This window comes from Paramormyrops kingsleyae, chromosome 17 (assembly GCF_048594095.1).
Source record: "Paramormyrops kingsleyae isolate MSU_618 chromosome 17, PKINGS_0.4, whole genome shotgun sequence".
In the NCBI taxonomy this organism is placed as follows: Eukaryota; Metazoa; Chordata; class Actinopteri; order Osteoglossiformes; family Mormyridae; genus Paramormyrops; species Paramormyrops kingsleyae.
In genome coordinates, this window is record NC_132813.1 from 1,052,403 (window position 1) to 1,063,788 (window position 11,386).

At 49.6% G+C, this 11,386-nt stretch overlaps 1 protein-coding gene across 4 annotated transcripts in view; it reads left to right on the forward strand.

The window, feature by feature from the left end:
• The window catches only part of LOC111833892 (unconventional myosin-Ic), a 32,857-nt gene extending 21,534 nt beyond the window's left edge, over positions 1–11,323 (forward strand). For all 4 annotated transcript variants that reach the window (XM_072701486.1, XM_072701489.1, XM_072701488.1 and 1 more), the window contains 21 exons: positions 122–227; positions 921–1,001; positions 1,639–1,730; positions 1,969–2,063; positions 2,746–2,792; positions 3,133–3,213; positions 3,471–3,576; positions 3,768–3,885; positions 4,718–4,831; positions 5,138–5,214; positions 5,292–5,360; positions 5,611–5,695; positions 5,814–5,973; positions 6,051–6,134; positions 6,686–6,779; positions 6,886–6,941; positions 7,072–7,207; positions 7,302–7,372; positions 8,539–8,636; positions 8,821–8,920; positions 9,068–11,323. In XM_072701486.1, the coding sequence (XP_072557587.1) occupies positions 122–227; positions 921–1,001; positions 1,639–1,730; positions 1,969–2,063; positions 2,746–2,792; positions 3,133–3,213; positions 3,471–3,576; positions 3,768–3,885; positions 4,718–4,831; positions 5,138–5,214; positions 5,292–5,360; positions 5,611–5,695; positions 5,814–5,973; positions 6,051–6,134; positions 6,686–6,779; positions 6,886–6,941; positions 7,072–7,207; positions 7,302–7,372; positions 8,539–8,636; positions 8,821–8,920; positions 9,068–9,094 (1,897 nt within the window). In that variant the 3' untranslated portion in view covers positions 9,095–11,323. The remainder of the gene's footprint in view (positions 1–121; positions 228–920; positions 1,002–1,638; positions 1,731–1,968; positions 2,064–2,745; positions 2,793–3,132; positions 3,214–3,470; positions 3,577–3,767; positions 3,886–4,717; positions 4,832–5,137; positions 5,215–5,291; positions 5,361–5,610; positions 5,696–5,813; positions 5,974–6,050; positions 6,135–6,685; positions 6,780–6,885; positions 6,942–7,071; positions 7,208–7,301; positions 7,373–8,538; positions 8,637–8,820; positions 8,921–9,067) is intronic.
• The last annotated feature ends 63 nt before the right edge of the window (positions 11,324–11,386 follow it).

An 11,386-nucleotide genomic window follows, 5' to 3' on the forward strand; every position in this document is an offset into this window, starting at 1 on the left:
TGCACAATTAGCTGGGCCTGGACTGAAACTGAGTTTGCACACTAGAGCCGTAACACTGCGAGTCTTTGTTCTCGGGGCTGTGTGTCCGTGGCCTGGCTCTGACCTGTGTGATGCCCTGCAGTTTCGAGCAGTTCTGCATCAACTACTGCAACGAGAAGCTGCAGCAGCTGTTCATCGAGCTGACGCTCAAATCTGAGCAGGACGAGTACGAGTCGGAGGGCATCACGGTGATTATCTTCGTTACGCTTATTGCCATTATAATTGTTGGTGATGATTAGCAGACGCTTATGCTACAGACCTACAGCTTTGTCCTCTCATGTTACTGGAGATGCCAGTGAGCTTCTCCCTGCAACATGGTTGTCCTGATACACATTAAAGCCCCCACGCTCTTTTTATTTTTTTTTTTAGGCAGGGGGTGCGCTGTGTAGTTCTGTGCTGAACCTTTCGAATTTTAGCTAAGGGGAGCAGTTCAGTTCAGCAAGTGGGTTACAACACCTTAGCAGCTAAGCCAGCACGTCCACTTCAGAATAAAAGTGTGAAGATCAGTTTCTCTTAATTGCAGTCTGGGGGACAGAGCGGCATTCCTCCTGGAGGGGGCCTCAGTGTGATCTGCCCTGACTGGATGGGGGGAGATGGGGGGGGGTGGAGTTGGGGGGGGTCCACACTGGTCCTTATGATGTCTGCTAGTATAGAGGGTTTTCTCGTGATGTTGATGCATGCCTCAGCTGTGAATCCCCCCCCCCAATGGGGGGCCTGTATAGAAGCCTGTTCTCCCGAGTGGGTTTGGAACGCCAGGATGCTGGCATCTTCTGCATTCTTGAATTCTTTGGCTTCTTGACTGTTATAAATATCCCATGGAACGAGCAGTTGTTTTCCCAAACCCGTTACGCTAGTAACACAAGGCCTGTTTTTTGTTTTAGTGGGAACCGGTCCAGTACTTCAACAACAAGATCATCTGTGATTTGGTCGAAGAGAAGTTTAAAGGCATTATCTCCATTCTGGTGAGGAGCACAGGTCTCTGCTTTCTCTATATGTCCTTCATTTTAAGGTTCTCGCGTATTTAGGTTTTTATTTAGGTATTTAGGCTTTTTCGCTGGGATATTGGAAATCTTTGGATCTCTGTGCCCGGTCTGTGTCCCGTACACTCTTACCATCTCTCTCCCTCTGCGGGCCGGCCCTCCCTGCTCCTGTGCCCGGTCTGTGTCCCGTACACTCTTACCATCTCTCTCCCTCTGCGGGCCGGCCCTCCCTGCTCCTATGCCCGGTCTGTGTCCCGTACACTCTTACCGTCTCTCTCCCTCTGCGGGCCGGCCCTCCCTGCTCCTGTTCCCGGTCTGTGTCCCGCTTACCGTGTCTCTCCATCTGCGGGCCGGCCCTCCCTGCTCCTGTTCCCGGTCTGTGTCCCGCTTACCGTGTCTCTCCATCTGCGGGCCGGCCCTCCCTGCTCCTGTTCCCGGTCTGTGTCCCGCTTACCGTGTCTCTCCATCTGCGGGCCGGCCCTCCCTGCTCCTGTGTCCGGTATGTGTCCCGCTTACCGTGTCTCTCCCTCTGCGGGCCGGCCCTCCCTGCTCCTGTGCCTGGTCTGTGTCCCGTACACTCTTACCGTCTCTCTCCCTCTGGCCCTCCCTGCTCCTCCAGGATGAAGAGTGTCTCCGACCTGGAGATGCCAGTGACATCACCTTTCTGGAGAAGCTGGAGAGCACATTGGGTGGCCACGCCCACTTTGTCACGTGAGTCGACGCGTCCTGACAACCGCTGCTGATATGGGATTTTTATTAGCTGTGCTGTGCATTTATAATGCTTAATAAAGTTATTAAGAAACTCGGGACATCTTGGCCATACAACCGCAGCTTAATGACATTTCAAAGCAACCATTTGTAGCCTTTTTATACCAAGTTTTCAAACCAGATACTCATTTTCATTTATTGGTCTTTGTATGTCTGTCTGTCTCCCCTGTTTCCTTATTAGCCACAAGCTGGCAGATGGGAAAACACGCAAGGTGATGGGCAGAGAGGAATTCCGGCTGTTACATTACGCTGGGGAGGTCAACTACAATGTCAATGGTAAGAAGGATGGGAGAGACAGGAGCAGCGGTGAGGAGGATGCAGGGGAGAGAGAGAGGAACAGCGGTGAGGAGAAAGGGGGGAGAGAGAGAGGAACAGCGGTGAGGAGAAAGGGGGGAGAGAGAGAGGAACAGCGGTGAGGAGAAAGGGGGGAGAGAGAGAGGAGCAGCGGTGAGGAGAAAGGGGGGAGAGAGAGAGGAGCAGCGGTGAGGAGAAAGGGGGGAGAGAGAGGAGCAGCGGTGAGGAGAAAGGGGGTAGAGAGAGGAGCAGCGGTGAGGAGAAAGGGGGGAGAGAGAGGAGCAGCGGTGAGGAGAAAGGGGGGAGAGAGAGGAGCAGCGGTGAGGAGGATGGGGGAGAGACAGGAGCAGCGGTGAGGAGGATGGGGGAGAGACAGGAGCAGCGGTGAGGAGGATGGGGGTGTGAGGAGCAGCGGTGAGGAGGATGCGGGAGAGAGGAGCAGTGGTGAGGAGGATGGGGGAGAGACAGGAGCGGCGGTGAGGAGGATGGGGGAGAGACAGGAGCAGCGGTGAGGAGGATGGGGGTGTGAGGAGCAGTGGTGAGGAGGATGCGGGAGAGAGGAGCAGTGGTGATGCCTGAGGGCCCATTCTCCCATCCCCTGCAACAGGGGAATGTTCTTCATGTGCTACTGAGATTAACAGGGTCCTTATCCTCCTGCTTTTAGGCTTCCTGGACAAGAACAACGATCTCCTTTTCAGGAACCTGAAGGAGGTGAGATCACTGACGAGATGACATGGAGGCAGAAGGAGAGGGGAGGACAGCCACTACTCATTTGTGGATGAATATGTGCTGTGTATCGTAAGGGTGCAGTATGAAGCCCCCCCATGACCCGATGGGCTTATAGAGACTGACCCCCCCCTCCCCCCATATGATCCGATGGGCTTAAGGAGCCCCCCCCCCCCGTATGACCCTATGAGCCTTTGTTCCCTCTGTCCCTTTCTGGACGGCTTCATGGATGTACGGTACCGTGCAGTGTCCTGTTCCTGAGCTGGTGGTGGGGCTTCCATCTCCTAACCTGCGTGTCTGCTAACCGACCCGTCCTGCTGCACAGGTCACGTGCCAGTCGGAAAACAAGATCCTGAGCCAGTGCTTTGACAAGGAGGAACTCTCAGACAAGAAGCGGCCGGAGACGGTGAGGGGCCCGGCCTTCCAGAGTGTGTGTGTGTGTGTGTGTGTGTGTGTGTGTCTTTGTTAGCTGTCGCTAGCCCCCCCCCCACCCCCCACGCTGCCCGTGCCTGGTCAGTCAGCACAGTGTGACTCTGTTCTTCTCAGCCTGCCTCTGCCCAGATCTTGCTCTTCTCCGCTCCCTCTCTCCGCTCTCCTCACCTCTCCATCTCCTTGCCCTTCTCCTCCTTCTCCCTGTCTGACTGTCCTCTCCGCTGCCCGCAGACGGCGACTCAGTTTAAGACCAGCCTGGCAAAGCTTATGGAGATCCTGATGTCCAAGGAACCTTCCTATGTCCGCTGCATCAAACCTAATGACGCCAAGCGAGCAGGTAGAGCACCTCATGGCCCCTGGCCAGCCCACGTCTGTCTGTCACCTGCTTTGGTTGTTACCTTCATTCCCTGGTCCTCTGCTTTTATGGTGTCGGCATCCTAAACCCTGCTCTTGCTGTTCCAGTCTCCCTCCTCCTCCTCATGAATGTACCTCCCTCCTCCTCCTCATGAATGTACCTCCCTCCTCCAGGCCACTTTGACGAGGTTCTGATCCGACACCAGGTGAAGTACCTGGGCCTGATGGAGAACCTGCGTGTCAGGCGGGCCGGCTTTGCCTACAGACGCCGCTATGAGGTTTTCCTGCAGAGGTGAGCCACGCTTCCTGGATCAAGCTGCTTGTGTAGACGGTGCTTCTGAAAGTCAAAGGATCTGAGCTGTAATCGCCGTCGTTATTTTCTGCAAAAGGTTTCAAGGCTTGACTTGGGTCTTAAATTTTATGATGTACCTTACTTTCCAAAGCTCTTCGGTAGTTAAAGAAAATGTTGGTTGATTGTTTAATAATAGAAAATGATGTTTAATAATGTTTAATAGTTACATGTTGGTGTAAAACACTGATATTTCTGCTAAAGTCTGCTAGTATAACCATTTGAAAACCATTCACCCCAGTATTTGGTTAAGCCATTCGATACACCTAAGGCCACTAACCCGCCTTATATGGCTAATCCAATACCTCATTTGAGCTTTTTAAGTGAATTAATTAGTCAAGTGAGCTGCTTGCTGATTGTAACAAATTCACAGAATGGCTGAGGTGCCCAGAGGTCGTGTTCATCTAGCAGTTCAAGAAGATATCAGTAACTTTTTAGAGAACAGAAGTAGTTCTTGTTAGTTTTATAGTGTTACTCTTAATTTGCATATGTTCTAATGTTAAATTGTGTAATTTCTGAGAACATATATATTTACTACCCAGATAAATAGCTTTAAACATTTTTTGTACCTGCCTAAGAGTACTGTATGTGGGTAGACACTCAAACACCAATGTTGTGGACGTGCGGGGTCTCTGGCCGTGCGGGGTCTTTGGATGTGCGGGGTCTCTGGCCGTGCGGGGCCTCTGGCCGTGCGGGGCCTCTGGCCGTGCGGGGCCTCTGGCCGTGCGGGGTCTTTGGATGTGCAGGCTTTTTGGACATGTTGGTTCTGCCGCAGGTACAAGTCTCTGTGTCCAGGCACCTGGCCCAACTGGCAAGGCCGCCTTCCCGACGGCGTTTCCACGCTGGTGAAATACCTGGGCTACAAGCCAGAGGAGTACAAGCTGGGCAGGTGAGCTGGGTGCGGGGGGGCGTATGCCAGCATGTCTGTCAGGCCAGCCAGCGTTCACCAACATCTGCACTTTAGCTTACTCTTGGTGTATCACCCCAGTACAGTGGAACCTTGGTTCTCGTGCGTCTCGCTTCTCGTACAATTTGGTTTTCGACCATGTTGTTCAGTAAACACACATGCTTGGGTTGTCAAACGTGTCTTCAGTTCTCAACCAACCATTTCACACTAAAACCTGTCTAAGGAAGCGTCTTTTTATGCATAAACAAAGAGGATGCGTAGTGAAATATGCACCTTGGCTCTCCTCAGGACCAAAATCTTCATCCGCTTCCCCAAGACGCTATTTGCCACCGAGGACGCCTTGGAAGTGAGGAAGCACAGCCTGGGTGAGGCGCTGTCAGCACTAATGGGATCTGCACATACTCCTGTCAGCCTTATAACCCCACCTCTCCCCCCCCCCCAGCCACCAAACTGCAGGCCTGCTGGAAAAGCTACAGCCAGAGGTCCAAGTACCTTAAGATGAGGCACGCAGGTGAGGTGCTCAGGTTCCGCTTTGAAATCTTGCCATTGCTGGTGGTTTAGGGCAGTGCTTCTGAAACCGGTGCTCAGGGACGCCCAGCCAGTCCGCGCTTTTGCTCTCTCCCAGCTCCCTGTAGGGAGTAAACCTATGGTCTGCGAGAGAGCAAAAACACGGACTGGCGGGGGATTGTGGAGTCTGCAGTTTGTCCTGTTGCTGACAGCAGGGATGTAGTATATACACTGACCTGTCTCTCTGCCCCTAGCTATCGTGGTCCAGGCTTGGTGGAGAGGTATCCTGGCCCGTAGGGTGGCCAAGCGCAGAAGAGAAGCTGCCAATACTATCCGCAGGTGAGCTCTTACTGGGCCTGTCCAAGGACATCAGGACTTTAACATTAATAGTGACGCCTTCAGTCACTATGCCCCCTGCAGGAGTTCAGACTCTAAAACATGCAAACCTTTATCTCAGGTTCATCAAGGGCTTTATCTTCCGCAAGCATCCGCGCTGCCCTGAGAATGAGTACTTCCTGGACTATGTCCGCTACTCCTTCCTCATGACCCTGAAGAGAAACCTGCCTAAAACTGTCCTGGATAAGAGCTGGCCCACGCCCCCGCCTGCTCTGACCGAGGTACCCACCTCGCCGGGTGTCCGCGCGCCTCCTCGGCCGCGCACGGGGCCGAAGCTGACCGCACTCTTTGTTGCCAGGCTTCAGATCAGCTGCGGAAGCTGTGCATGCAGAACATGGTGTGGAAGTACTGCAAGCGGATCAGCCCCGAGTGGAAGCACCAGGTAGGGGGAGGTGTGGTCCGTGTGGTCCAGCTGGAAGCTCGTGGTCCAGCTGGAAGCTCGTGGTCCGTGTGGTCCAGCTGGAAGCTCGTGGTCCGTGTGGTCCAGCTGGAAGCTCGTGGTCCGTGTGGTCCAGCTGGAAGCTCGTGGTCCATCGAGCAGCATGCCCTGATGCTCTGTCACCTCACTGTCGACAGTATGCTTTTGTCCTCGCTAGACGCACATGGAACGAGCAGCGATGTGCAGCCCTTGCCTTTCTAGATCTTTCTGTCTACATTCCTCACATGAACTGCACAGATTTGATCAGTTCACTGGCTGCAATGGCAACCAGCTGACCCATAGTCCTTTGGGAGTTACTGCTACTTTACGCATCCTTAGGGCCTTTCGCTCACACAATGTGCTTTTAGGGGTTTGTTGCGGTTTCCCTTTCTCACCGCCGTCCCACCGCTCTGGTCGCCCATTGCCACATCCACCCAGCTTTCATTTCCTCATTCTCTCTTCCGTATCTGCCCTCCCTGCTTGTCGTCCCCAGTAACTCGCTTCCTTCCCCACAGATGGAGCAAAAGATGGTGGCGAGTGAGATTTTCAAAGATAAGAAGGACAACTATCCCCAGAGCGTGGCCAAGCTCTTTGTGGGGACACGGCTGAGTGAGTTTGCACACATATGCAGTTCCACGGTACCACACCAATATAATGCAAATTGCTGCTAGTGTGCTTTCTGATGACCAAACCTTCGTCTTTCCCTCTTCCTCAGATGGGGAAGAGATCAACCCAAAGGTGTTCCAGGCTCTAGGCAATGAGAAGATGAAGGTGCTGATGAGGATGATGTTGGATTGTTTAGTTTGGATTGCGTCCATTACGATGGACCCACAGTATCTCCTGTATCTGCCTCTCATGTCGCTGCCTGGTCTGACTCTGCACGTCTGGCTATCTTTCCCAGTACGGTGTCCCTGTCACCAAATATGACAGGAAGGGGTACCGGGCTCGACCCCGCCAGCTCCTGTTGACTGGCACCTATGCCGTACTCGTGGAAGATGCCAAGGTCAAACAGCATATCGACTACTCCACACTCCAGGGTCTGTAAACGCAGGGACTGGTCTGACTGTAGTCTTCTCTGGCGTGTGGTGGGAAATGTCAGGGTTTCAACCTGTACCCCGGTTTGGCTTGCAGGCATATCGGTCAGCTCCCTGAGTGATGGACTCTTTGTCCTGCACCTACCATGCGAGGACAATAAGCAGAAGGTGAGATGGGTGACTGTCGTCAGGGTAACTGTGGGTGCTATGGAAACCATTTACAATATTTACCTTTAAAGGAAGCTCATGCTGATATTTCAGCCGCTGGTGCATGGCTACCATCCTGACCCAGAATACAGCCTCATGATTGTGATGTGTAGGAACACCCAGAATACAGCCTCATGATTGTGATGTGTAGGAACACCCAGAATACAGCCTCATGAATGTGATGTGTAGGAACACCCAGAATACAGCCTCATGATTATGATGTGTAGGAACACCCAGAATACAGCCTCGTGATTGTGATGTGTAGGAACACCCAGAATACAGCCTCGTGATTGTGATGTGTAGGAACACCCAGAATGCAGCCTCGTGATTGTGATGTGTGGGAACACCCAGAATGCAGCCTCGTGATTGTGATGTGTAGGAACACCCAGAATGCAGCCTCGTGATTGTGATGTGTAGGAACACCCAGAATGCAGCCTCGTGATTGTGATGTGTAGGAACACCCAGAATGCAGCCTCGTGATTGTGATGTGTAGGAACACCCAGAATGCAGCCTCGTGATTGTGATGTGTAGGAACACCCAGAATGCAGCCTCGTGATTGTGATGTGTAGGAACACCCAGAATGCAGCCCCGTGATTGTGATGTGTAGGAACACCCAGAATGCAGCCCCGTGATTGTGATGTGTAGGAACACCCAGAATGCAGCCCTGTGATTGTGATGTGTAGGAACACTCAGAATGCAGCCTCGTGAATGTGATGTGTACGAACACCCAGAATGCAGCCTCGTGATTGTGATGTGTACGAACACCCAGAATGCAGCCTCGTGATTGTGATGTGTACGAACACCCAGAATGCAGCCTCGTGATTGTGATGTGTACGAACACCCAGAATACAGCCTCGTGATTGTGATGTGTATGAACACCCAGAATACAGCCCCGTGATTGTGATGTGTGGGAACACCCAGAATACAGCCCCGTGATTGTGATGTGTGGGAACACCCAGAATACAGCCCCGTGATTGTGATGTGTGGGAACACCCAGAGTACAGCCTCGTGATTGTGATGTGTAGGAACACCCAGAATACAGCCTCGTGATTGTGATGTGTACGAACACCCAGAATACAGCCTCATGATTGTAATGTATAAGAACAAGCTGCCTCTCGCATCTCCAGGGTGACGTCGTGCTGCAGAGTGACCACATCATCGAGACCCTGACCAAGGTGGCCATCTGTGCAGAAAAGATCAACAACATCAACATAAACCAGGGCAGGTGAGTGAGCGGAGGGTAGCTTTCTATCCTCAAGGCTCTGTCTTTCCCTTCAGTCAAACGTTTTGTTGTTCTTGTTTTTTTTTGTTCCTCTTCATGCATTTTATTGAAAAGTACTTTGATGCTATTTTTGGCAAGACTTGCTTGGTTGTTAAGGAACCCCCCTCCCCCCCCCGTTCTGCTGCAGTATAAAGTTTGCATTTGGTCGTGGTAAGGAGGGAATCATCGACTTCACTCCAGGCTCTGAGCTGCTCATCACTAAAGCCAAGAATGGACATCTGTCTGTGGTGAGTCACAAAACCACAACCTTCCCCTCGTAGTGTAAAGAGCCACCATTCATGTCAAGTGGCCCTAAGCTTAAAATATAAAATCTTTAGAAGTGTTTTTGTTTGTGTTTTATAAATAAATAAATAAATAAATGGACTCTCTTCCAGACGGCCCCCCGACTCAACTCAAGATGATGGGGAAGGACCACAGAATAAGTGACCCGCTAAGACATTGGATCATATTTGTAAACATTGTCTCCATTTCACCAATCAGATGACTGCACATGGCCCTGCTTCAGCCAATCAGATCACAGTTAAGGCCTATGCATCGAAATGAGAAAATCCCATTAAACTAAACACTAATTATGTTTTTTTTTGTTTTTTACATTAACACTATTGTTCTTCAGTTATACTATTATTATGAGTTGTGCTCAAAAGGAAAACTGGTTAGATGTTTGTCCACACTGTGGAGGGATAGCGATGCTCAAACAGGAAGGTGAGATTTCACGGTGCTGAAGCCGGTGACTTCAATCGTGCCGCTGAAATCGGGGATTAGATGTTTGAGGCTCTGTGTGACTTCGTCCCTCCATGGCTGTTTCTCTGCAGCGAACCTTCAGTCACTTTGCTGTTCAGTCACACCAGGTTACAAGATTTTGCCCACTACTTAAATGCTGAAAGGTGACTTGTGTATCCTTCGTCACGGCAACAATACATTGGATATTTTACATATGTCTCTTTTCCCCATCAAACACGAGGTGCCTTTGTGAATTTTGTTGCTGGAATGCAGTTCGTACATGTTAATTGTATGGAGACATTTGCCCAGCTTGTCTGCACACCCACAAAATTAAGAGTATCAAAGCTTTAAGATGTTTTTATCAAGTGTTTTTTTTTCCCTGATACTGCCTGTCTGTCATTCTCAGACACCCCCCCTCCCCTGCACTCAGGGGGCTGTTCAGACTCGCTAAACCTTGTGCAGATCCATATTTGTGGGGAGTGTTGACATGATAACTAAGAATACAATGGGGGTGTTTGAGAAAGATTACTTAGTATCTCAGAAATTGCTATTTGTTACACTGACTTCTTGGTGTAGTTCTAGCCAAAGGAATGTGTCCAAACCAAAATGATTCCTTACTGTTTTTTTTTCTTTTGATACTTATCACAAAAAACACAGACTGAACTGGGATGATTTAGCATAGATACAGAGATGTTTTATTTTCATTGGTCCCACACACAAATTATACTTTAGAATTTAGAGTTTTTAAGTGAGTGGAGTAGTAACATTTTAGTAAATTTTTCTTGGAATACCATAATTTTCGAAGACGTTTCAGAATCATTTTAATATATATTCTTACCCATAATATAATTTTTTTTTCCTCATGTTGTGAACCCAAAAGCTACACTAAATGTTTTGTTAGTATTGTTCTAGTAGATATTCAATGCTCACTAGGTGTGTTTCATAGAATCTAAGAATTCACTTCAGGTAAATTCCAAATATTTAATAAAAGGTGCAAATGGGCTACATTTTCCACAGCAAGGTTGAGGAGGTTAAATGCTTATGTTAAGCCACAGAAGAATTTCACACTGTGTATATGTAAACTTTCTATACTATTCCTCTGCGTAGTACTTAATGTGGAGGATGCATCAACCAGGACTTTGTCCAGATGTTTTTATAACGTGTCACGCCCCTGCTTTTGAATAGTACTTTCTCATTTACCGTAATTAGGTCCTCCGTCTTTTTGATCTTTCCATGTTTGGCGGAGCGTTTCTCTTACATTCTGTCCATGTTCCCGCCCCGCTACCCTTCACCACCTCGCCCCTAATTGGTTCCTTACATGTGACCTATCGAAGGTCGAGAGACACGGAGGGAGAGCCCGGAAGTTAGGAGATGAGGTTTCCCTGATGCGCTCACGCAGGGACGATGCTAGCCAAAGAAACTGTGTGCAGTACACAGACACGTGTCGAAGTATATGCCTAGCGTAAGGCATGGTTTTTTTAAAAACACAAAATCTTTCTAACGTGCCTTGTATTTCAATGTAAATGAAAACTCATTTTTATTGAAGTAATATCTTTTCCAAGATGCATCTCAGCGTGTTTTGTTCTAATTTTCCATGTAATATATCTGCTGCTTTTCTACTGTTTTACTGTCGCCCCGCTACGGCAGAGGAACACCTATGGTTGTAATATGAACAGAAAATGTCCTGCGCGCGTATAACCTGCAGATTCTTTCCATACTTTACACGTCCACGTGTCCGCTCTCTTCTCCGTCTGCACTATAGGCCTACTAAAAGGCCTTAAATAATTTGTATTCGTTTGTGAGATATTATATAGCCGTATACATGCTATTGTGTATAATCAAATGACACCCAGGGATAGAAAAGATGAAATCTGTTCAAAGTTTCAAAATAAAAGCGGTGACATGATTAATGAATGTGTGGTTTCGTAAATGTAAATGAATAATCGTGTGCCCTGGTCGTCAAACTGATTTTG